This window comes from Leucopleurus acutus (assembly GCF_964270905.1).
Source record: "Leucopleurus acutus genome assembly, chromosome: 20".
In the NCBI taxonomy this organism is placed as follows: domain Eukaryota; kingdom Metazoa; phylum Chordata; class Mammalia; order Artiodactyla; family Delphinidae; genus Leucopleurus; species Leucopleurus acutus.
Window position 1 is genome coordinate 45,144,226 of NC_139162.1, and position 27,831 is coordinate 45,172,056.

Here is a 27,831-nt window from a genome sequence, read left to right on the forward strand (position 1 = left end):
AGCTGGAATACAGTAAATACTTAATAAATATAACTAATTTTAGAATGACAGGCTTGGGTGGGGAAAGCATTTTAAAGTCATCTTTGCTAGGAGGCTCACTGCCTTTGCATGGTTGGGGCAATGGTCTCACTTTTTTGTTCAGACTGCTACTTTAAATCACTATAAATGGCTTCAGTTGGGGGTAGAGAATCGGTTTGGTGTTTTGAATCCCATAAGTTTCAAAACTGTGAATTTACCATCAACCTGGATTGAGCACCTGCAGGCCTGACATAGCATCTCTTAACAAAGCAATGTCACTTTCAATCTCTGCTAGCAGCCTCTCTGTAGCTAATTGTACACTAAATTCATCTCTTTCACAGGACATTACTGAAAGCAGAAAGAAACATCCAACACACACATTCTGAATCACTCCTTCCATTTCCCCTAACATTACAGCCTTAATTGGTACAAGATCTTCCTTATAAGATGGTAAGGAGTCTGCTCATTTCAGTTTCCTAGCCTGAAATGAGCAGATCCTCATTCTCCATCGCCCTAAGTTAATGCCATATTTGAGATTTCTTTTACCCATAGCACTCCACTTCCAGGTACAAACTTTTATATCCATAATAATTATTAATGTCAATAACAAAATGACAACAGCATCAACAAATAAGAAGTTTAATTTTATATAAAGAAATACAGAAGGCAGGCAGACCCAAATTGGTATGACTGTTTCATAAAATCAGCATAGGTGTAGACGTGTTCTGTATTTCTGCTCCAACATCCTTAATACCCAGATACCATTCTCAAGGTCCCCATAAAATTGCCAGAGGTGCAGATTAAATATCCACATTGTAGGCAGGGAAACAAAAAAAGTGCAGGGAGGAAATAAGGATTTCTTAAATGTCCTATTCATACAAATACCACTTACATCTTGTGGATCTGCAAGGGAGGCTGAGATAGCTTTTCAGCCAAGAATTCTATTACTGAAGAAGGGAAAATGAATATTGGGTAGGGAAATAGCAGTCTCTGACACAGATTCTTATCAGTTTTCATAGCAAAATAGTCTATAAATGTCAGTTTTTTGGTTTAATTCAAAAGCTGTGCATTCAAGTTTTTAAAAATTTCCTAGTATAAAGATTTATTTTGGCTATCCAATTTTTTTCATTTCTAAGTACATTCTTGAACTGTGGTCAGAGATGGTAGAAAATATGAGCTTTTGGACTTTGTTACAATTCACTTCACATCTCTTCAGCAATCCACTGATTAAATGTACAGGTGGTTTTTTTTTTACTCTATGAATTTCCTCGTACAGCATATGGGATGAGATGTGAATGAAAGCTTTCTCATATTCATTATAGCATACAGTGCCTCCCACTCAAAAAATCAGGGTTAAATGTTAATGAAAGATTCTCAACATTCATTATACTAATAAATGTCCTCCTCTCATGCAAATTCTCTAAAATGACATGAGTCATAATGGTAGCTTATATCTGTGATATGCTATGTTGAAGGCACTGTCCTAAGAACTTTATTATGTAACTACTTACATAATACTTCCAAGAATCTTATAAGGAATTAGTCTTAGGTTTATCTGATAACTGATTAAACCAAAGCAGTGGTTAATTATCATGTTAAATGTCACAAAGGAAATCAACTGAGTCAAGATGATGTTGAAAAAGACATGCTATAGCTAAAAGTCCTCCTATATTTACATTAACAGAATTATTCCCTATTATAATTTGCTAAAGTTTAGTAGGTTTTTCTACATGGATTACATTATCATTATCTTTCCCCCATACAAATTCACTGATGCTGAACTTTATGAAGCAAATGTGTTTGCATATTCACATTTTAAGAATTCTTTGATGATAATGAATAAATGACCAGAGAAGGCTCTCTGTATTAGTCACAAGCATCAGATAATTCATATATAAACTTGTGAGCCATGACTGAAGTCTATTTCACATTCCTTATATTCAAAAGATTTCTCACTGATATGAACCCTTTGATGTTGAGTTAGCTGTGAACCACGAGTAAAGGCCTTCCCACATTCCTTACACTGATATGGTTTCTCACCAGTATGAACTCTCTGATGTCGAGAAAGATGTGAGCTCTGAGTAAAGGCTTTTCTACACTCTTTGCATTCATAGGGTTTCTCACCAGTATGGATTCTCTGATGTAGAGTAAGTTGAGAACCGTGACTAAAGGCCTTCCCACATTCCTTGCATTCATAGGGTTTTTCTCCAGTGTGAATTCGCTGATGTTGAGTAAGTTGTGAACCACGAATAAAGGCCTTCCCACATTCCTTACACTGATATGGTTTCTCACCTGTATGAATTCTCTGATGCTGTATAAGTAGTAAGCCACGAGCAAAGGCCTTCCCACATTCATTACATATGTAGGGTTTCTCACCAGTATGAAGTCTCTGATGTTGAGAAAGATGTGAACTCTGCGTAAAGGCCATTCTACATTCTTTACATTCATAGGGTTTCTCACCAGTATGAATTCTCTGATGTTGAGTAAGCTGTGAGCCACGAATAAAAGACTTCCCACATTCCTTACACTCATAGGGTTTCTCACCAGTGTGAATTCTCTCATGTTGAGTAAGTTCTGAGCCACGACTAAAGGTCTTTCCACATTCTTTACACTCATAGGGTTTTTCACCAGTATGAATCCTTTGATGTCGAGTAAGGAGGGAGCCACGATTAAAGGCCTTTCCACATTCCTTACACTGATAGGGTTTCTCACCAGTATGAATCCTCTGATGTTGAGTAAGTTGTGAGCCATGACTAAAGGTCTTTCCACATTCCTTACATTCATAGGGCTTTTCATTGGTATGAATTCTCTGGTGTTGAGTAAGTTGTGAGCCACGGATAAAGGCCTTCCCGCATTCTTCACATTTATAGGGTTTTTCACCAGTATGAATCCTCTGATGTTGCATAAGTAATGAGCCGCGAATAAAAGCTTTTCCACATTCCTGACATTCGTATGGCTTTTCCCCATTATGAATTTTCTGATGTTGAGAAAGCTGTGAGCCACAAATAAAAGCTTTGCCACATTCCTTACATTCATAGGGTTTTTCACCAGTATGAATTCTCTTATGAAGAATAAGTTGTGAGAGCTGCGTAAAGACCTTTCTACATTCTTTACATTCATAGAGTTTCTCACCAGTATGAAGTCTCTGGTGCAGAGTAAGTTGTGAGTTCTGAGTAAAGGCCTTCCCACATTCTTTACATTCATAAGGTTTCTCCCCAGTATGGACTTTTTGATGTCGGGTGAGTTGTGAGCTTCGAATAAAGGCTTTCCCACATTCTTCACATTTATATGGTTTTTCACCAGTATGAATCCTATGATGTAAAATAAGTTGTGAGCTCTGAGTAAAGGCTTTCCCACATTCCTTGCATGCATAGGGTTTCTCACCAGTATGAAGTCTCTGATGAAGACTGAGTTGTGAATCACGACTAAAGGCCTTCCCACATTGCTTACATTCATAGGGTTTTTCACCAGTATGAATACTCTGATGTTGAGTTAGGTGTGAAGCTCGTCTAAAAGCCTTCCCACATTCCTTACATTTATAGGGTTTCTCAGTAGAATGACACCTGGGAAGTTGAGATAAGTAAGTATGCTGATTGAAAATAGACATTTTTTCATATATGATCATCCCTTGACTGAAATATTCCTCCTGATTTTCTTGTTGCTTTTCCAATGTGCCTTTGACTTCCAAATAATCTCTGGAATTGGACTCCTCAAGATCACAGTTTTCAAGCCTGGCACTCATTTCCCATTGGGATAATTCTGTTTCATAAGTATCCTCTTTTGGAGTTAAGTCCTTGTTTGCACCCCTTGAAGGCAAGTCTGAAAAATAAGAGAACATCAAAAATTTCTTTTGTCTTTCAAAAGACCTTCCACAGTAGAAAAAACTATATGTGAAAAAATATATATGGAAATAATATCCATAGAAAATAACTGGCTTACCTCAGAGTTTTTCAAATATTGTGTACTACTTGCCTTTCACATCACAACCTGATACATGCAAAGTTTCATAAAACAATACCTATTGTTTTCTATTCTATTCTACACTACACTATTCTAGTCATCTTTTTCTCTCCATCCCACCTTCTCTATCTCACACAAAAAGTCAAAAACCACTAAACTGATTTCATGCTGCAGTAATGTGTTGCTACCCAGAGTTTGAAAAAACATTAGTTTAGAATGATTTCATATATTAATATGTATAAAGGGCACACGAGTGATCAGAGAATAATGAAAACTACACTTAGAAGATAAGGGAAGGGACTTCCCTGGTGGCACGGTGGTTAAGAATCCACCTGCCAATGCAGGGGACACAGGTTCGATCCCTGGTCTGGGAAGATCCCACATGCTGTGGAGCAACTAAGCCCATGCACAACTACTCAGCCTGCACTCTAGAGCCAGCGAGCCACAACTACTGAAGCCCATGTGCCTAGAGCCCATGCTCCACAATGAGAAGCCACTGTAATGAGAAGCCTACACACCACAACGAAGAGTAGCCCCCACTCGCTGCAACTAGAGAAAGCCCTTGTGCAGCAACAAAGACCCAACACAGCCAAAAACAAATAAACAAATAAATTAATTAATTTTAAAAAAAGAAGATAAGGGAAGAGATTAAGAAAACCTTATAAGTCCGTAGTTCTCAAATTTTGGTGGGGATCAAAATCACCTAGGGACCTTAAAGATTCCCAAATAACCACACAAGACTAACTGAATCTGAATCTAGTGAATCAGAAAAAAGAGCTTGGAAATCTCTAGTTTTAATGCTTTCCACTAACAGATTCTGATTCAACTTCAGATTATGATTAGCTATCTTTGCCTAAAATTTTAAAATAGCTTCCAAATTAAACTTCTAAAATAAAATCCAAATGCCTTCCATGACTTTGAGGAAGCTCTCCATGGTTCCTGCCTAAGTATCTGATTCCCCATGAGCCTTCTCAGCTTTGCTCACTATTTGCCAAACATATTAGCTTCCTTTTAGCTCTGAAAATCACAAAGCCTATTTCAACTTACAACTACCTAGAGCCTGTCCTAGGTCTCTGGACTGTTCTGAATGAGATATTCTATATAAGCCAATTCTCAACCTAAGGTCTCAATTTAAATGCCAGTTCCTGAATCTTAAACATCTATTTCTGGTAACAGAAGACTAGGTAATTTAAATGAACCTTTCTAATGACGAGAGCAATTATACAAATTGGACAAAATATAAATGGCACCTGACTGAAGGCATTAGAGAATTCATATAAGAATAAAGAGTTGGTGGGCTAAAAGTTGAAAGATATGAAAACTCAGAGAAATAAGTCCAACATTTGGGGCTACTTTTCCATTTGGGGAGGTCTTACAATTCTAGAAAAGGCAAGTGAGATGTGGAGAAACTAAACAGTGTTTTGGACCATTTCATGGGTCTTGGGTGACAATAATTGGAGAACAAGACTCAACATAAATTCTCCATACTTTGGGTTGGGAGCCCAGAGGGCTACAATGAGGAATAGGGAGAAACAGTAGACCAGTCTGGGCAGGGTCTGAAGTATGAATCATATTTGAATCATCTCAAACTCAGATATCTGGACTGAGGTAATTCAAGATCGCTTGTCATAAGCAAACCTAAATCTTCACTGAAGATGAAGGCTTAAAATTGCTTTTATAATTTCTCTTTACAATGTCTAGCTCTCAATAAAAATTGACCAGGTGAATGAGGATAAAAGACAACTTAACTAAAAATCAGGAGAAAAAAGACAAAAGAAACGGACCTATGAGGGCTGTAGTTATGTATCCATCACCACAATAATGATAAACAACAACAGTTCTACTATTCCTAGATTCTCTTGTGCCATCCCTTTGCAGTAGATCTCTCTTCACCCTAGGGGAAGATGCCTGGAAACCACTGATCTGTGTCTTCCCCAATACCTCCCTACAGATGCAAACAAAAGTACATCCATACTAAATTTAAGATAAAAATGCAAAAAGTGATCATATACCTCTCCAATTGCCTAGCCTCTTGCATACTACTTCCTAGGTACTAACCATGGTTATCTTCTTTAGTTCTCCCTATCCTAACCAATGAAAATACCAAGTTGCTTTTGTTTACTTATTTTTAGTTCACCCTGTTTTGTTTCTTTATGCCCTCTCATGTTTTTTCTTATTTACTCTTCTATCCAAGGCAAGTCTATTTGTTCATCCCAGAAGAATATCTTTTATCATTTCTCAGGCACTGCTACAGGTCAAAGACATAACAAAAGGCTTCTGTAATCTTACGGAATGCTGGGGATGTTGGAGAGAAAAAAAAGCAATTATTCAATATAAGGGAAAGAGTCTGGAGTGATAAAGTTCCTGGTATTCTATTTTAAAAAGAGTAGGTTGGATGGACATATAGATCAAGAAAAAGAACACACACAAAATTCTCATACATTACACAATGGGAATGCAAAACAGTACAACCATGATGAAAAACAATTTGGTTGTTTCTTATAAAGATAAACATATATGCAGCATATGATCCAACAATCATAGGTATTTACACTTATATCCAGATAAACATCTGTACACCAAAAATCACAGTAGCTTTATAAATAATCGCCAAAAAAATGGAAACACAAATGTCCCTCAAAAGGTGAGTGAATCAACAAACTCTGGTATTTCCATACAATGGAACAATACTCAGCAATAAACAGAAACTATTGATTTATGCAATAATATAGATAAATCCTAAATATATTTTACTAAGTGAAAAAAGCCAGACCCCAAAGGCTATAAATTTTGATTCTCATTTGTATAATATTCTGGAAAAGGCAAAACTGTAGGACTGAAAATAGGTCAGTTTACATAGGTTGGAAGGAGGAAGGATTTGACAACAAAGAGACAGCATGAGGGATTTTAAGGGTGTAATGCAACTGTTGTATATTATGACTGTGACAGTGGATACACCTGATATGTAATGGTGCATCAGATTTCCTGAAGAACACACAAAAAAATGTTGGATAAAACATGACAAACCACTTTCTAAAAGTAAGCCAAGCATAAAAGAAAGTAAAGAAGATCCACAGGGGACACAATGAAATAAAAAACAGAAACTAGAGAGGTAAACATGTTTTGAAGCCACAGCTATCTTCAGGACATTTGCTGTCTTCAATGGCCTACATTTGAATCTTAATGATTAAAAAAAAAAATCCAAGAGACAAGGCCTTGGACCAATAATAGGTCAGGGATTAGAAATAAACCTCTTCACAAAATTGGAACCATCCAAAGCCTACAGTTCAGAGGGAGGAAAAAAATCCTCTGGAGTCAAAGGAAAAAGACAAGGAAATCTTAGTCTTAGCAATTTTAAGAAATCTTTTACTCTGAGATGGGGAGTCATTGGAAGGTTGTGAGAAGCAGCATGACAAACTCTGACTTTGCTTAAAAATGATCCTTCTGGTTATTTTGTTTAAATTAAAAAAAAAAGATAGTCAGTGGGAAAATACAGAAGCTAGGTGGATAGAAGTTAGGAGGCTATAGCAATAATCCACATGGCTCAGGCTACAGTGTGGAGGAAGGGGTGGAGAAAGTGAGATGTCATTGCATTCTGGATATATTCTGAATGAAGAGGATTTGATGATGGATTGGACATGCAATATGAAAGAGAAAAGTCAAAGAAAACTCTAAGTATTTTGCCTGAGCATCTAGAACAATAAATGTGCTGTTTACTGTGAACTTTTCATTATAGTAGAAGGTTTGGGAGAGAATATCAAGAGTTTGGTTTTGAACTATTTGGTTTTGGACTTTACATGGTAAAGATGTTGAGTAGACAGGCGTATATGGGGTTCTGGGGACATACATGGATTAGATTTATAAATTTGGGAATCGTCAACAAATAGATGACATTTAAAACTATGGGATTTGATGAAATCATCCAGGGAGCCTTTGGACACAGAAGAGATGGGAAGAGAAGGGAAGAAAAGATAAGGGAAGTTTGAGGATTGAGCCCTCGAGCACTTCAACATTTAGAGGTCAGGTCGATGAGAAGAAACTAGCAAAGGAGATTAAGAAGGAGCAGCCAAAAAAAAGAAAAAAAAAAATGAAGGAGCAGCCAATGACAAGGAAGATGGAGAAAAATTAGGAGAGTGTGGAATCCCAGAAGCCAAGTGAAGCAAGTGTTTTAAGGAAGAATGATCAATTATGTCACATGCTGAAAGATGAGGTAAATGGTGACTTCTCATTTAACAAAGTCTTTAGTGATATGGAGGATACTAGTGATCTTCACTAGATAGTTTTGGTGGAGAAATGGGGATAAATTTTGATTGAAGCAGATTTAAGAGAGCATGGGAGAAGAGCTGGAGGTAGGGAGCATGGAAAATTCTTTTGAGAAGTTCTGTTGTAGAAAGTGGCAGAGAAATAGGGCTGTAGCAAGAGGAAAATATGTGTTTAGAGATTTGTGTCTGTTTTGTTTTTCCTTTTAAGATGAGCGAATTTACATGTTTGTGTGCTTTTAAGTAGCTCTCTGCAAGAAACAACTCTTTGCAGGAACCAGCACTTTGCAGAAGGCCTTTTGCCTTGTCACTTCAGTGAAGCTATATTTTAACTAACTTTTACACCAGATGCCCCCATGCTTAACTAACCTCCAGCCCAATCACACCTTTGAAATCTACTGATCACACAATGCCCTGCCTAATCTGTTGATTCTTTCCTTAAAGAAGCAGAAATGAAGATTAAGTAATTAACGGATGACAAGATCCTTTCCCCAGCCTTCCTTTCAGTAATCCCACGAGCAAACTACATGAACAAGATAGCATCTAAAGGAAGATCACAAGAGTCAGTAAGTCTGCACGTAATGGAAAATGACTAGGAATCTGACCCGCTACCTTAATGATTAACTGAGATCGTTTCCCCTTTTATCCCTTTAAAAACTTTCATGGCCAAGCAGAATCTTCGGAGTTGGTTCTGGGACAGAAGTCCTCCTTCTCTCCAGGTTGCAAGCCTCCTGAATAAAGCAACCTTTTCTTTTCTAACCAACACTTGTCTTTCAAGTATTAGCTTTCAAGTGGTGAATAGCCGAACCTGAGTTTGGTAACATGCTGATAAAAATGATTATAACAGATATAGACAAGCTGATGTTTCAGGAGACTAAGAGAGCAATCACTTCAACAATGTCCTCAAACAGATGAGTAGGACTGGCATTTAGTATATAAGTGGAGGTACTGGACTTAGATAAAAGCACAGAAATTCATCTATGATAATAGGAAAAGAGGCAGAATGACTATGGGTGCAGGGAGGTAGGTTGATGAAGCTTAAGTTTGTAGGAGTTCTTTATCAGTTTCCAGTGAAATCAGCTCAGGGCAATCATCTTAGAGTCAGGCAAGAGGAATCAGAACAGTCATGGCCTTAGGCAACTAACAACTTAGCTCTGAAGTAAATAAGCAAAAATTGATAGCCTTACAAAGAGAAACTGATAAATCCACAGTCAAAGTAGAGGACTATAATATTGTGATATAATAAGAAGCAGTATATTTGGACTTTGTCCCTGTTTTCTGGGAGAAAGCTCCTTAAACTCTCAGAATTTCCTGAGTGATAAAGGTAAAAAGAATGTTTTTAGTTATTCATAACATGTCCCTTTCAACCACATGAGTTTATGTTAATGAGGTGAGTTTTGGAAAGCCCCCAAGGACAGGAGCTGGTTGCCAGGGGAACCAACCATGTAATTAAAGCATTGGAACTTTCAGCCACTTCCCACCTCTGAAAAAGGGAGAGAGGTTGGAATTTGAATTAATTGCTAATGGCCACTGAGTTAATCAATCATGCCTACATAATGAAGCCTCCATGAAAAATCCTAACAGGAGGGGTTCAGAGAGCTTCTGGGTCAGTGAACACTTTGAAGTGCTAGAAGGGTGGTGCACCTGGAGAGGGCACAGAAGTTCTGCAACTCTTCTCTATGCCTTCCTATAGTGTTAAGCCTTACAGTTGGCTTTTTTTTCTTTTTTGTAATGCAAGAGTATGACTTAAGCTTTGACTGTCAAGGCATTCACTTCAACCATGTCTGGATCAAATAAACACATTGCCAGGCACATGATTAGATAAAGAGGCAGGCTGAATCAGGCTGTCTCCCCAAACTAAGGCTCCTTTGTTTTAGAGATCTTGATTGATTTCAATAATTGACCATTTGGGCCACTTGTTTAAGAATTTAAAATTTGAGTTCAATGTCTGTGCTCCTAAAAAGCAACAGATACTGATGACTGATGGTATTATTGGCAAGATCATATATAACTGTTGTTGAACATAAAAAAACATGGAAATCCACCCAAGTCATTTTACAAAGTTAAATGAGCTCGGGTAACAAAACTGGACAAAGAAAGCTCACAAACAGTCCAGTCTGTGGAAAACTAATCCAATCTCACAAACATAGGTAAATTTTTAAAAGAAAATATTAGCAACATAGAATCCAGCTGTGTATTTAAGGACTAATATATCATTATCAAATAAGGTTTACCCCACAAATGCAGAAATAGTTCAACATCAGAAAATGTATTTTCAGACCGTCTATTAAAAACTCTAATGGCTCTTCCTTAACCTAATTAAGGGTATTTACCAGAAACCGACAGAAACATACTTAATAAAAAAACTTTAAATTAAACATTAGAAGCACTCCCAATAAAGTCTGAAAAAAGACAATAATTGTTTTCAAATTGTGATACAGTCAAATATTCAGCTCCTACTGATTAGTTTTCACAAAATGGTACAAATAGAAAAGAAAGGGATCACACATTATATGTAGAGAGCAAAATTATCTACCTAGAAATCCAACATGATCCATCACAAAACTATTAGATATTTCTATAAGGTTATTATCAATTTACAGAAAGCAATATTTTGCTCTACCTATATATGTATGTATATATATGATTTTTGTCTGAGAACAAAATATTTCTATTTATAATATCAACAAAATTTATAAAGTACTGAGGAAATTACTTAACAAGAAATGTGCAAGACCTTTTAAAAAGGCAATGAAACTTTACAGAAGAACATAAAAAGAAAAGTAGATATAGCATGTTCAAAGAAAGAAGGATTCAATATTGAAAGTATGTGAATGGTGCATCAGATTTCCCCAAAACACCATGAAATGCTAGATAATATATATCAAATACCCTTTTACAAGTATGCCATGCTTAAAGGAAAATAAAGCAGATCCAAAGGGGGCAAAATGAAGAGATCATCAGATACTAGAGGTCAGCATGCTCTGAAGTCACAGCTACCCTCAGTACATTTGTTGACTTCAATTGCCCAAAAGTTTATACCTTACTGGAATGAAAAAAACCCAAGAGACAAAAAGCCTTGGGCCCACTAAACGTCAAGGACTAGCACTGAACCTCTTCACAAAATCAGAACTGTCCAAGGCCTACAGTTCAGAGAAAGGAAAAGAAAAATCCATCTGATCTCAAAGGAAAATGACAAGGTATATTTTTGTCTTGCCCTAGACTCTCAATGAAAAGAAGAAAAAATGCTATGGATAATTCATCATTACACAAGAGCCCCTATGCTTGCAAGAAACTGCAGAATTAGACCGGTTCCCCAGAAATTGTAATTGTTGAATGACACATGTAATATAAATGCTTAAAATATATGAAAATATAAAATCAAAACCATGAGGAAGAGAATATATAGAAGAAAAGTAAGATCTAGGGGAGAGGGAAAATAACAAGTTCTAGAAATAAAACAATATAATCAATTATATTAAGATCTTAAAAAAAAATCTTAAAACAGCCAGAGAGAAAATACAGATTACTTACAAAAGGAACAACAATGAGACAGATGGTAGACTTCTCAAGAGCAACAACAGAAGCCAGAAGACAGTGGAATAATATCTACAGAATGCTGAGAAAAAAATAATTGTCAGTATAGAATTCCATACCCAGTTAAATCATCAGGCAAGAATGAAGATGAAACAAGGTTATATTGCAACAACAGAAATATAAATGAAGAGTATTTACTAACAATAGGTCTTGCTTAATGTATTTCATGATAAATAAAATGATCGCAGTATGCAGGTATGATGGAAGATGAATAGTGTGCAAATAAAACGATATTCATGTGAATAAATCTACAATCAAATATTGCCATTTTTTAAAACAAAAATAATGCCCATTTTGGGAGGTTAAAAGAAAACAGAATTAAAATATTAGTCAACAATAACATATTAAATAGGAAAGATTAACCAAAGTTAAAACATTCTAAGATTCTTTATATTGTCCTGGGAGAAGGGAGACATTAACTATAGCCTTTCTTAAGTATGTACTTGTTAAGTGACACAAACAATAATGATAATGATTAAATGACCAAAACAGGCAGAAATACTCTCAAAATATTTAAACTCACCAGTAATCACAGCAATATGTTATTCAATTTTTTATCTACAAATTTACAGATATTTTTAAGTGATGATATCTAGTGTTGGTCAAAGTGTAGAAAAAGAGTAAGTCATACACTGCTGGTACACGCCTGACAAGAATTTTGTGAAAATAAAATATGTATTTGACATAGAGATGAAAATATCACATCTCTCTATAAACCTCAATTCACTGCCACAGCGGCCACCAATTTATTTCAAGGTAGATACAGTCCTTGATATCTGTGTTTTTTAACTTGTTGGCCTTGAAATCCTAGGGATGAGAGTGAGGCATATAGTTTATTACAAGACCTCTACAAAGTAGTATGCAGACCAAATATTATATGTGGCTTGAATAACTATGTTTTATTATTAATAAAAACAATTAATATCTAGTAAAATATTTAATTTCCATTAAAAATGTATATTTTTTCTAACATCATTATAATTTAAGAAACTACAAAACTGCATTTGCATTAAAATGAATAAAATGCATGTGACAAAAAATTAAAGATAACCAGTAAAAGCATACAAATAGTGTATACCTTCCAAACTAAACAAGGGAGGAAGTGGAGTTTAAAAAAAACAAAAAACAAAAAAACTGTACCCATCCTGATTAAGGAAAGATTTTAAAAGGAAGCAAAGAAGATCAACAGAGTAATCCAAAAGCATAAAATAGGAGAGAAATAAATCCAAGCATACTGGCAATAACAATTAAATTTTAAAAATAAATTCTCAGATAATATCATATTACAGTAGTTACCAAACATGGCTGAACATTTATTTGAACAACCTAGGGAAATTCAAAAAATAATATCTCTGTCCCGTGTCCACAGATTGTGATTTAATTGGTCTGGGATGTGGCCTGGGATCTGGAATTTTTAAAAGGACTCCTGCTATTTCCAAAGTGCATATAAATTTAGAAATAGGGACTTCTCTGGTGGTCCTGTGGTTAAGACTCCATGCTCCCAATGCAAGGGGCCTGGGTTCCATCCCTGGTCAGGGAACTAGATCCCGCATGCTGCAACTAAGAGCCTGCATGCCACAACTAGAAGATTCCACATGCTGCAACTAAAGATCCTGTATGCCACAATGAAGATCCCGTGTGCTGCAATTAAGACCCAGTGCAACCAAATAAATATAAATAAATACTTTTCTAAAAGTTTAGAAATAATTTCTATATATTTTTCCAAAGTGATTATGCCAATTGATACTGACATCAGTAAGGTACAGTACACTTAAAAAAACAGATCTACTCACATACAATTCATATACCTACAGTTCATTCATTTAGAGTACATACAATTCAACAGTTTTTAGTATATTCATAGAATTGTACAATAATCACCACAATCAAATTTTATAACATTTTTATCACCTCAAAAAGAAACCCCATACCTATTGGCAGTCATTTTCAATTTCCCCATTTTCATTTTCCAATCCACCCTCACCTCCCAGCTCCCACCTCAGTGCTGGGCAACCACTAATCTACTTCCTGTCTCTATGGATTTGTCTATTGTGGACATTTCATATAAATGGAATTATACAATATGTAGTCTTTGTGTCTGGCTTCGTTCATTTAGCATGTTTTCAAGGTTCATCCGTATTGTAGTATGTATCAGAACTTCATTCTTTTTTATTGCTGACTAATATTCCATTGTAAGGATATACCAATTTTACTCACCTATTCATCAGCTGATAGACATTTGGGTCATTCCACTTTTTGGCTTTTATGAATAATGAGGTATATAGCACTTCTGCATTTAAAAGTTGTAAACACTTGGTCATACTTCTCTATTTTTGCCAATCTAGGGCATGTGAAATAATTATCTCACTGTGGTTTTAATTTGCATTTCCTGATTGCTAGTGAGGTTGAACAGTTTTTCATGATTATTGGCTATTTGCATTTCCTTTTCCTTGAACTGCCTATAAATGTCTTTTACCCAATTTTCCAAAAAGGTAATTTACCTCTATAGGAGCTTTTTATATTCTAGATACTAACTTAATTCTTGTCAATATGCATTGCAATTATCTTCACCCAATTCACGACTTGTCATTTACTTTCTTTATGACGTCTTTTTATAGAGAGAATAATTTTCATGCAAATTTATCAACCTTAGAATAATTATTTTTAAAAAGAACAGAACCTTTAGAAATGTTCAATTTAGTTCTCTTTCACATCTGTTCCTTTATAAAAATCTTTTATTGCTTTTCATTTTTGTAATTTAGTTTATTTAAGTATTTCACCAATAGTTTATATTTACATTTAAAAATTCCAATATGTTAAATCTTTTACCATGCGATCTGTTGTTTCCTTAGATTACTTATCAACTCACCTGTGACCTGTTTCCTCGTGGGTTTGATGATCTTTGTGAGCTCATCTTTTGTTGATTAATTTGTGAGAATTCTAAAAGCCCTCTTACTTTCCTCCAGAGAGAATTTGCATTTGCTTCGGCCAGGATTCAGAGGGCACCACCTTAGAGAATAAAATTTCAACTCCTTTTTTTCTATTCTTTAACTATCCTTATTTCTTATTACTCTATCATTCACTTTTCTTTAGATATAATGTTTTTCTGTTCCTCCTACAAAGTTAATGCCCAGCCCAAGTCCTTTACACCTACTATTCCAACTGCCTGGAATACTGTTCCTCCAGATACTGGCCTGATTCATGCCCCTACTTTGGTAAAGTCTTTGTTCAAATATTACTTTCTTAGAGAGGTTTCTACAAAATCTACCTATCTAAAATAACCTACCCCCCCATTCCCCATTTAGTTCTTTCTCTGCCTATTCTACTTCGCCTTTATTCATACTGTTTATTGCTACCTGCAATTTTTATATTTATTAAATAAATAAATATATGCACATAAATATGCACACACATACACATATATTTTTGTTTCCTTATTTATTTTGTATTTCTCCCACAAGAATGTAAATTTCACCAAAATAGGAACCTTGTTTAGATCATTATTTCTCCAATGCCTACTACAGTCATTGGCATAGAATAGGCCCCTCAATAAATAAATATATTTTGAATAAATGAGTACATTTTAAAGAATGGAGACAAATGATATAAATCTAAATATAAAAAAAAATCTGGAAAGGAAATGACTCCCAAGTTTACATAAAAGGGTTGTTACAGAGGGAAAGAGAAGTGAAGGGGCAAGAGACAATTATATTCTAGCGACTTGAAGAGTCCAAAGACTAAAGTCATCATTTAGATGGGAAAATCAAGACAGAAGGAAGACAGGCAATTATATTTGAAGGCTGGAGAAGATAAATGTGCCCAATGAAACCATCCATGTCTACTTCCAGTAATTTGAAACTATTCCTTGGAGAATAATAAGAAATTCAGTTAATCACTTAAAAACAACATTGAAATAACAGAAAAGAAAGCAGCCATTCCAAAGGTAGATCCTGAAATACTAGGGGTAGATATCCTTACCTAGTGACACCAAGTTACTATAGTTCTCCAACATCACATCTCTATACAAATCCCTTTGAGCAGAGTCCAGGCATTCCCACTCTTCCTGAGAGAAGTCAATGGCAACATCCCTGAACATCACTGATCTCTGAAACACAAACATAATACTAGTTGTGGAAATAAAGAAAATATTTTTTCAATGGAAGGGGAGATGATAGCTCTCCACGAAGAAGGCAACAGAGCAAATAGGCTGGGAAGCCTCTTACATGGATAAGACACTAAAGAAATTGGTGCTTCTGAAGTTCCTTTTTATGCCTGTTGCTGTAGATATTTCCTGCATATAGAATATCTCATTTTACACATAAATCTGAGAATTAATAAAGTAAATGCAATGTCCCAATTGAAAGAAATAGCATACACAAGCACCCTGTACAATAGGTGTCTTACATATCATGCATTCTCAACAAATGCAAGTTTCTCTTCTTCTCTATTTAAGAAAGAAAAAATTTGGTATAGTTTTCTGCAAAACCTTATAAAATCTCTATCTTATAAGATTTGCATAAAATTAAAGAATTTATTGAAACCTCAGGTTCACCATTATATCAGAATATTACATAAGCATTTTCCTGGTTACCAATAATTTAGTAAATATTTTTAACAGACTGTAGAATAGCTCCATATAATGAATATATCTGACTTAATAAGTGTGCATCATTGAACACTTTAGGTTACATAAAAACCTTGTAAGCATTTTTTAATTTTGGGAGTTTATAATTCTCAACGGCATCATCACGTGAATAATGATCTTTCTTGTTACTATTAATCACTTAAAAACTTACCTTTTCTTTATTCTAAGCAACATAAAGGTAGAAAAGATAATCTAAACTTACACATTCAAGATTAGCACAAAATGTTGAATCTCAAAATGATCCATGTTACTGGTATTCGTCAATCACGGATTCCCAAGGAAGATCCCTGATCTCTCTGTATTCAATCCCTAATATGTTCCTTATCTTAAAAGCTCACAAAGCACGAGGTTTGCCATGTATGGACACTAAGCCCAGTCAAGACCAAATCCTATCTTGTCTAACCAGGAAATGTAGGTCTAAAGAGAAAGTCAAAGTTTTCTCATGGGTGGTATGTACAAATCTTAAAAAATCAGGGACTCTGCTTTTGTTATATCAGTGTTCCCAGTCAAAGATGCTCATTGGACTTTTGCATAAGTATGTGAATATAGGTTAGATTAGAAAGACATACTTAGGGAAGACACTATCACTTATAAGACTGGAAAAAACTGGAAAGCACACTCATGAATGGGGTGAGTCAGGAAGGAACTTTTAGGAATAAGGAATGCAAACATGCACGTATTCTGTAAAAAAGTGATTATTTAAAGAGGGCACAAGGAAACACTGATTTACCTGAGCCATGGTTTTTACAGCTGCAAGAAATGATCAATCATCTTCTGGGTTCCTATCTTAGAGAAGCACAGAGTCTGGAAAAGGCAGTACTGGGGAGGAGAAACAGAACCATGAGACCATGCTTTTTGCAAACCTCCAAATGGGTAAGTTAGAGTTATCTTTGTTGTTCTCCTCTTCCTGTCTCTTTCTCCCATCCCCAAAATATACACTAAGCAGGGGAGATACAGGTGGTGATTCTTACCCTGGTCAAACTCAATGCTCTCTCTATATACAAAGAGGAAACATTTACAATGTCTTTACTGTTTCTGAAATGAAACTTATAGGTAATAAAACACACATATACATTATATCAAAAACAGAGATAATGCCCAACTGTTAAACTTTAATATGTTAATAACCATATACAACTACATAGAAGGCTCAAATAGTTAAATACTTAGGCTTACAACTACTTAAAATGAACACATTTAGATTTTTAAGATTACAATATTTAACTTAATATGGTTGACATCTTTTATTTATAGTTGACATTTTAAAAAAAGGCCATATATGTATGTATGTGTGTGTATGTGTGTGTAGAATCAATGAAATGCATTACTACAAATGAAGACTTCTACAAGTATGTGATACTAGCAAGTCTTATCACAAGCAGTGTTGCCATCAGTGCTGTAACTTTTTAAAATGGTTTAAAAAAACTCAGTAAATTTCCGAATAAAACAAAGTACAATCTTTTCTCAATCAAACTATGGTAGCATTCCTGGAAGATTTAGCTGACAGTAAAACCATGAATAGTAAAATAGATAAGTGCAGCAATTCAAAAAAAAATCAGGCAAAAAATGCTTTACGTGAGAGGTGCCAGACCCAGATAATTATAAACACATTTTACCCCCAGCTATGGTCCTCATTTAGCAGGTCACAGACAATTTCTTTGTTGTGCACTTCAGGACATCTAGAAGTTGGCAAACTACTGCCCACCAATTATTTTTAAAAATAAAGCTTTACTGGAACACATCTATATTCATTCACTTATATACTGTCTTTGGCTACTTTCACACTATAATGGCAGAGTTGAACAGCTGCAAGAGAGACCATATGGCCCATAAAGCCTAAAATATGTACTGTCTAGCCCTTTACAGAAAAGCTTTCTAAGCTGTGATCTAGATCCATGGTTTGCTTCAGTCCTTCAAAAGCCAGAAGCCTTCACCCTCAACCCAGTTATTTAAACATTCAAAAGAACCCAGCTATATTTCGAAAACATCCCTAGGGAAAGTCACTGCCCCTACAGAGAATCACTGATACAGGTGATCAATAAATATTTAATTAGAAATTCCACTTCTTCCAGCTACGATAACTGTGCCCATCGTAACGATAAACAAAGAATTCAGATAAGATGTAAATTCAGAATTTAAAAAAAATCATCACAGAGCTGAAGACACAAATACATTTAAATGAATTAAACTCCAAAAAGTGCCAAGTTCTTCATAAAAGACATGTATATGGATGCTCCCATCCCTGGCAGGGCTTAAACTAAATTTTACTTAACTTAAAGGTAAACAGTCCAACTATTCCAATAAAAAGACAATGTCAAGGCAAGATAAAAAAGCAAATTCCAATTGTATGCTCTTTACAAGAAATGCACTTTAAACATAAACAGATGGGTTAAAAGTTAAATGGAGAAAGCAAAAAACTAATACAACATTGTAAAGCAACTATACTCCAATAAAGATTAGAAAAAAGTTAAATGCAGAAATATACACCATACAAACACTAAGCATAAGAAAGCTTGTGTACCTGTATTAATATAAGGCAAAATAGACAAAGAGTAACACTGGCAATAAATGATAAATTCATCAAGAAAACACAGCAATCCTAAATGTGTAAAGATATAACAAAAGAGTATCAACATATATAAAGTAAAACTTGAAAGAACTAAAGGAAGAAAGAGACAAATCCACAATCAGATTTGGAAGTTTTAACATCTCTCTCTCAGTAATTGATACAACAAGTAGATTCTTAAAAATCAGTAACAATATAGAGGATTTATACAACACTATCAAGTACCATGATATAACTGATACCATACCCAACTCTCAAGAATACCACACTCAACTGTCAAGAGCTGAGCTGTGCTAGATAGAGCTGAGCTGCTGGTTGTCAGAAAAGCTGACGAAGACAAGACAACAGCCAAATGACAGTACCAGTCAAGCCTTTAATGTTTAATTACTTACTAATCAGCTAGTATAAGCAAGAGGCTAACCCAGAGACAGTGCTGACTCCCCCATTGTTCCATTTTCCCCCATGGAACAGCACCTAGAGAAGGTCTAATGGATAAACACAGGTTTATGGAACCATCTCACTGCCAAGGGAGTACCAAACAAAAGACCCCTCCCACTTCATGGAGAGAGAGATGGGGGAAGGGCTAGTAGAAAAGTATTGAGTACTGAGTCACAGTGGAGAAAAAGTATCTTCAAGGTTTGCCTCCATATACATGATAAGGAAGTCGGTGCCTGATAAAGAGGTATCGTAATGGAGGCACTTGGGGTAGGAAGGCAGATGTGCATAAAAGCATGGCTGGCTGGGAGGCCTGAGTCCTTGGACTGCAACTCCTTAGGATACTGCAATGCATGGCTAGGCACTAAGTCAGGTGTGGGAAAGAAACAAAGTACCAAAAATATTTTAAATTTGAATCATTCAGAGTATATTTTCTGGTCTTTTTCCACACACTATTAAATTAGAAATAACAGTAAGAGGTCTAGTAGTACCTCCAAATATTTGCAAATTAAACACACTTCTAAATAACTCATAAGAAGAAATCACAAAAGACATTAAAAAATATGCTGAACTGAATGACAATAAAAACACAACTTACCAAATTTTGTGGGCTGCAGCAAAAACAGTATTTAAAGGAAAATGCTTTAAATGTAGGAAAAAAGGAATGTGTACCATCAGTTCCCACCTTAAGGAGCTGGCTAAAGAACAAATGAAGCCCAAAGTAAGAGGAAAAGAAATAATAGAAATAAACACAAAATCCACAATTGATCCAAAATGGATTTTAACAGAGAATCAACAAAGCAAAAAATCTGTTCTTTCAAAAGACTAATAGAGTTGATAAGCTCCTAGCAAGTCTATGAAGAAAAAAAATTACCAATATGGAGAAGAGAATACTGATCTTACAGGCATTAAAAGGATAATGCTACCCTATGCCAATAAATTTGACAATATGAACGATATGGACAAATTCCTTAAAACACAAATTATCAAAAGTCACACAAGAAGAAATAGAAAATATAAACTGCCCCATAGATATTACAGAAATCGAATTTTTAGTAAAACAAAATAAAACACCCTGTCTACAGAGAAGACCCAGATGGCTTCAGTAAGTTCTACCAGGCAGATATAATACTATTCCTTCACAAACTTTTTCAGAAAATAAGAAAAGGAGTAGACAATCTCTTTTACATTTTGAGGCAAAAAACCCATAATATCAAAACCTGACAAAAATATTGCAAGAAAAAAATTTTAGCTCAATATCTCTCGTGAACACACACAAAATATTACAAGGTGGTATCAAATAGAATCCATTTGACTTTGGAACTGTGAGTGTGTTTTGTATAACTGTAAGACAAAATTAAATCAAACTGGAAAAAAATCCCTAAGAACCGAAAGCAAAGTGAAACAAACTTACCTGTTCAAATACTAGCAGGGTAAACACAGAAAGGAAGTGGTTATTTCAAGGAATTTTCAAATACGTACATTTGACATTAGATTCCTAGTGCAATATAACCTACAGACCAAATAACTAATAACAGATAACCAAATAGCTGTTTTTCAGTAACTATACTATTATTAATATTAATAATAATAAATTTATTAAATGTTAAAAGTTTTATAAAATAAAAGAAATTATTAATAATATTGGCATTGTTATTCTAAAACAGACAATTCTGAAATGATTACACACACATACCTCAATGAGAATAAAGCAAGTATGTAATTATCTTAACGTTATTAAGAATAAAGATTTTCAGAGTACAAAAAGAAATACAAATGTAAAAATCAAGAAAAACTCTATAACCTTTAAATTCAATTGGAAATATCATTATAAACTCAGGATGTATTTTTCTCCTTCTAAAAAATACATATTTAACCAACTCTGTAAAGACCTACAAGCAATAACAACCAGAAGCAATGAGAACTCCAACTATCCTAATTGTGGCTTCTTAAAACCACTTCTCACTAAAAGGAACCAGGGCTCCACAGAGAAGTGGCTGATTTCATGTTTAACATAGGAAAATGGACAAGTTGGGCCTAGAACATCTTGTCACACCAGAATGTTTGGAATCTACCACAAATTCCAACAGTAATCAAAAGGAATTCAAAAGGAGCCAAATCAGAGGTAGTAAAGAGGATCCCACTGGCAACAGATGGACAGTTTGAGTATTAATAAGAATAACTGCTATAGACTGAAACATACCAAATATATTTGAATCTACAAGTTCATAATGATAATTTAAAAGGAAAACACACGATAAACTTTGGAAGATGCTGAAAAATGAGAGTAAAATCAAGCTTTTATTCTACTTTTTTTGCATAAGCTATACTTCAGAGTAACCAAGACATTGATGAGAGGATGGCTCTCCCTTTACAGAAGTATCCCAGCTAATAAATGCAGAAGAAATGATAGAATTAAATAATATTTTGTGACTTCTGATAAAATAATGGATTCCAAATGAAGATTATCAATCGCTGCTAACATCACATAAAGGAAAACAAACAAATATTCACTACTTCATAGATGTATATATGATTATGTATGAAGGATTAGCATAAAACAAACAAGCAAAAACATAAAAAACCTGAACCTGATCAAGCCTCTACAAATGCCAGTTTACAAGAAATACAGGGTTAAAGGAACATGTTAAATAACACCACATATATGCAATCAACAAAATCCAGAATATGGGTAACTCTGTAAGAAACTCTGTTTCTGGAACAAATAAAACTGAAAGAAAAGAGAAAAAGAAAGATTTAAGAAATATATCTTCTTATTACATTAAACGGACATTCTTTGGATCTTGTTTTTGGACAGGTTTTTTTTTATTGAAGTATAATTGCTTTACAGTGTTGTGTTAGTTTCTGCTGTACAATGTGTTAGTTTCTGCTGTACAATGAAGTGAATTAGCTGTATGTATACCTACATTCCCTCCCTCTTGGACCTCCCTCCCACCCCCCACCCCCACCCCCCGTTCCACCCATCTAGGTCATCACAAGCACCGAGCTCATTGTTTGGATCTTGATTCTAACAAACCATAAAAAAATATTTATGGGCAATGGGGAAAACAACACTAACTGGCTATTTTATGACATTAAGAGAGTACTGAGTTCTTTTTAATAGTAATGACATTGTGGTTTTGTTTTTAAAATAAAAAGTCCTTATATTTTAGAAACACCCACTAAAATACTTGTGAATGAAATTATATATCTGGAATTTACTTCAAAATAATCCATGCTTTTTTGGGTCGGGGGAGAGAGTAGTAGAACCATAGATGAAACATGTTTAGCCTTAAACTGATATTTGTTGAAGCTGAGTGATGGGTAGAGTACACAGGGGTGCCTTACACTGTACTTTTAGCTTTGTATATGTTTGAATTTTTCCATAATAAGAAGTAAAAAAGAAAGACTTGAAGGATAGATTCCAAATATGAACTATGATTCATTCCAAAGGAGGGTTTCTGAGTAATTTTTATTTTCTTCCTTCTTTGTTTCCTTTTGTATTTTCTAAATCATTCCAACAAACATGTACTATTTTGATGTCATAAAACTAGGAAATAATAGCTTCCTGAAATTTAAAACAAGGGCATGTTATGGTGAAAAAGAGAAATTCTCAATAAATTCAGAGAAAAAAGAATATTTAACAGTATAAAGACAGACTCTAAGACTTTTTTTTTGAAAATTTGGGTAATGGAGAAAAAAGTAAGAAAGGGGAAAAATGAGGAAATGGGCCAATTTTATTATTACTCAAGGTTGTGATTTGGGTAGAATTTATGTCAAAAGCATTAAAATAAACTAAAAGTAGGCTACTTCTAGAAATTTGCTCCAAAGATAAACCATAGAAACAATATACACAATTATCAACAAAACACTGGGGAAAAAACCACCAATGCCCACCTGTAGGAGACTGGCTGAATAAAGCAGTATACCCACACAACATAAAATGAAGCTATTAAAAAGAATGAGGAGGATCTCTATAGGCTGCTTATGCAGTGATCTCTGGGATACATTAAATATGTGAGGAAAAAAAAGGAAAGTGCAGAACAGCATACAAGGAATGCTCCTTTTTGACTAAGAATGAAGATGATAAAAAATACATATACAAACACACACACACACATATATATATATATCTCATTTGAAAGAAAAATAGAAGAATAAACCAAAGAGAAGCACAAGTAGTTATCTACAGAGGGAAGAAAAACAAGGTGGAAGAGACAGGAATGGACGCTAGACTTCTCTAAATTCACCTTGATCTATAATTTTTATTTTAGAAATATGTAAATATCTTATTTAATTTTAAAACAAAATTAAATCAAAGTGGTGGGAAAACAATCCCTAAAAGTAGAAAGCAAGGTGAAACAAATGAGCCTGTGTCTCTCAAGTTGATGACTTAACTATATGAAAGGTGTTATTATAGGTGACTTTAAAAACACAGTAATTTGATTATAGATCCTTAGTGGGTTATATCCCATTGAACTCCAAGAAGTCTTGGTTGTTTTCTATATTCATAAGATTAGTAAAAACTTTGGTATTGTTATTTTGAAACTCTTTCTCTCAATCCAAAAGGAAGCAGAAAATATGGAAAACGAAATAAAGAAGAGATGGAACAAATATAAATGGAAAGATGACAGATTTGACCCAAAGTATACCAATAATCACACTAAATATAAATGGTAAAAACACTCCAATTAAAAGACAGGTATTGTTAAACTGGATAAAAACACAAGATCCAACTAAATGCTGCCTACAAGAAATGTACTTTATCAGAACACAAATAGGTTAAAAGTAAAAGTATAGAAAAAGATATACCATGCTCACACTAATGAAAAGAAAGCTGAAGTGGCTATATTAAATATCAGATAAAGTAAATGTTCAGAGCAAAGAATATTACAAGACCATTTCATAATGATAAAGGACTCAATTCAACATTAGGACATATAATCTGAAACATTTATGTACCTAATAACAGAGCTTCAAAATAAATGAAGCAGAAACTGATAGAAACTACTGTACAAAGAGAAAGAGGTAAATCCAACAAATTCAATACAGGTACAGAAGATTTAAATACTACCAATCCATCTGACCTAGCAGATATGTATAGAACATTCCACCCAACAGTGGCAGAACACAGTCTTTTCAAGTGCACACCAAACATGTACTAGGATAGACCACACATTCTGGGTCATAAAATAAATCTTAATAAATTTAAAAGAATTCAAGTCATACAAAGTATATTCTCTGAATAAAATGGAATGAAAATAGAAATCAGTAGCAGAAAGACCTCTGGAAGATCCTTAAAATGTTTGAAAACTAAATAACATGTTACTAAATAACTCATAAGACAAAGAAGAAATAAAAAGGCAAATTAGGAGGTATTTTGAACTGAAGGCAGAATAACTGAAATAAGATTGGCAAGTGAAAACTTTTAAGTTGGGCATATGATAGTACAGAGGTACACTTCTGTGTACCTCTGAAAATTAACAAACATTTAAAAAAGTTAAAAAAACAGAATGCTGCTATGTCAGAAATAACACAAAAGAGCTCTTCATTTTTAAATTTATGGAACTTAAATCCATTCTTCCTTAATTTAACCGCTATTGGGAAGCATCTATCACAATTAACTGCACATATTCCTTGCTCTCAATCTACAGAAAATTGCCTTGCCCCTCCATCATTTGAGAAGGCTTACCTAGGAAACTGCAAAAAGAAGCAATGATTCGGGACTTCCCTGGCAGCAGAGTGGTTAAGAATCTGCCTGCCAATGCAGGGGACACGGGTTCGAGCCCTGGTCGGGGAAGATCCCACATGCTGCAGAGCAACTAAGCCTGTGAGCCACAGCTACTGAGCCTGTACTCTAGAGCCGAGCCACAACTACTGAGCCCACATGCCACAACTACTGAAACCTGCACGCCTAGAGCCCTGCTCCGCAATGAGAGAAGCCACTGCAATGAGAAGCCCGTACACCGCAACGAAGAGTAGCCCCCATTCGCGGCAACTAGAGAAGCCCGCGCACAGCAACGAGGACCCAACGCCGCCAAAAATAAATAAACAAAAAAAAACACCCCCAAAAACCCAAAGATTCCTATGTCCTGAAAAAACAAAGGCATTTCACGAAACAAAGAGAAAACATCTACACACCTTGGAGCTTGCTTCTGATTGTATAACAGCCATTCTTTCTTCCTCTGGGCGCTATTCTCAGGGAAAGAAAAAAGAATCATGAGATACTGGGCCTTTCTTAGGGTATACTCTAAATTAGAACGCCACCAATCTACCCCTCATTTAACATAGAGGAAAGTCAAAAGGAGACTAGAACAGTTCTGCACTTTCTGTATTAGAAAGAAGGGCCAAGTTCACAGCCATCTTGGGCTAGAATTTGCTTCTCAATTCAAGGCTGTCTGCTGGAGATGGAGTCCTGAAGGGGAGTGCTACAGGTTCTCAAGTGTATGGCTGACTCCTCTAGCACACTCTCTGGAAGTATTCCCACTCCTGGAATCCCATTACATTTCCAAGTGACCTGTCTTGAAGGTGCTATCAGCTCTAAAATTCTCATCTCAAGTCCAGATCTGTGCCTTAGAAATAACTAATACTCTTCATTCAGGGGTTCAAATTTCTGACTTCTTCCTCCCTGTCACTTCTCTGCATCCAAAACCCTTAATGCTATAAGGTGAGAGAGCACCAGCAAGCAGCAGGGAAGCTACATCTACAATCCCAGGGCAAACTAAGGATGGATATGAAAAATGAAGCACTACAGGCAATGTGTGAAATGGGGGGTGGGGGGTAGGGGGTGGTAATCACTGTGATCAAAAGAGAAATAAGTCAAGTCCTCAGAGAAGGACAAAGCCACAAGGGATTCTTAATCCATAGGCTGGCCAGAAATTACCAAAATGCAATTTTACCTCTGTACCCCACTAAACTCCCATAAGATCACAGACTATAAAATATACAAATGACTCACAAAGTGACACACAATCACATTTCCACAGTTACACAGCCAGAGTCACAATCACCAAGTTAATGCTACACTGTCTGACCACCTAGTCTTAAAACTCAATCATACACAGAGCATACACACAATCACTCAAGCATACACAAGCACCCTGTTGGGGACACACACAGCCCAAAATAACCTTTCACAACAGCACTTTTACTCTCTTCATACAGTCATGAAAACGGCACACAGTCATCCAATCAGATAGTCTGAAAAACACAACCAAGTACCAGGTCAAGGAAACAAGCAATCACAAACCTCGTGTCACAGAAACAGTGTCGTAGCACTTCGAACTCACAGGCAAACCCTAGTAACACACATACAAAACCTCAAAGTAACACAAGCACTTCCAAACACCCTGTCACAACAACACTGTCGCACACCTCAGAGTCATAAGCACGCAGTCCACAGGCAATTACACTGTCACATAAGCATATTTCCAGTCAAGGAAGCACGCGGTCACAAACAAAGTCATAGCAGTACTATCACAGCCTCAGAGTCAAAACAACTCACACTCACACAAACGCTTACACAAAAAACCAGAGTAGCACACGACCATTCGCCCATACAGTCACCAATACCAGGCTGGCTGTCGCGAGCGCGCGCACACACACACACACACACACACACACACACACACACACACACAAAACACCAGGAGACACGGCCACCCACGTAATTCCAGTGACGCTTCCTCCGAGCGTTTCCACCCTGGCATTCCGGACATACTCACCTCGACAGAGGGTGCAGTTCAGGGTCCAGGACCTGGTGCCCGGGATCCCAGCCCGGTTTCGGGTTCGCCCGCCCTGCAGGAGCCAGGCCAAACTCTCCCTCAGACGCAGCCCTCTCCCCACGCGAGGTCCCCAAGTCGCGCGAACAAACGGAAATGAAGCCGCGTTTGGGACGCGGTGGCTCTGGGAAATGTAGTCCAACTCCGGGCAGGCTGTGGCTGGCCAGCGAGAACGTTAAGAGACCCAGCCCACAAACTCTCCGCTGGTTTCGAGGACCCCCGCTGCTAGAACTAACTCGCCCCAACTGCCGCGCCCCGGGGATTTCTGGGAGAGCCCGCCTGCGCTGAGTGCGCAGGCGTGGGGCGCGCTCGCCTCGGGCAGTTGGCCCCTGAGACCGCGGCGAGTGTTGAGTGGGCTCGGGGTCTTATACACGTCAGGAGAAAGTGGGACCCGCCGGTGGGGCAGGTGCAGGGGACCAGCCTGAGCGTCAGACTGGCATGAGACCCTCTGTGTGCCTTGTTAGGCCCTTTGGTGCTTGTGAATATTTGTGAGACAACGCGAGATATTTTCGGGTGGACTGGGAGTCCCTCAGTGGCCGAGTGTATGGTTATTGCTGCCTGTGCGTGATT

General features: G+C 36.1%; 1 protein-coding gene across 3 annotated transcripts; it reads right to left on the reverse strand.

The window, feature by feature from the left end:
- Positions 1 to 1,587: 1,587 nt before the first annotated feature.
- Positions 1,588 to 27,320, reverse strand: LOC309976580 (uncharacterized protein). Of its 3 annotated transcripts, XM_082862246.1 has the most exons (5): positions 27,205 to 27,320; positions 25,622 to 25,672; positions 17,210 to 17,298; positions 15,813 to 15,939; positions 1,588 to 3,837 (listed from the first exon to the last, which is right to left on the reverse strand). In XM_082862246.1, exons 3-5 carry the CDS (start codon positions 17,216 to 17,218, stop codon positions 1,907 to 1,909), a joined length of 2,067 nt encoding a protein of 688 aa, XP_082718372.1. In that variant the 5' UTR covers positions 17,219 to 17,298; positions 25,622 to 25,672; positions 27,205 to 27,320; the 3' UTR covers positions 1,588 to 1,906. The 3 variants fall into 3 exon arrangements, with proteins under 3 accessions (XP_082718372.1, XP_082718373.1, XP_082718374.1); XM_082862247.1 differs by lacking the exons at positions 15,813 to 15,939; positions 17,210 to 17,298; positions 25,622 to 25,672; positions 27,205 to 27,320 and adding an exon at positions 14,704 to 14,829; XM_082862248.1 differs by lacking the exons at positions 15,813 to 15,939; positions 17,210 to 17,298; positions 25,622 to 25,672; positions 27,205 to 27,320 and adding an exon at positions 11,772 to 11,891.
- Positions 27,321 to 27,831: the final 511 nt, after the last annotated feature.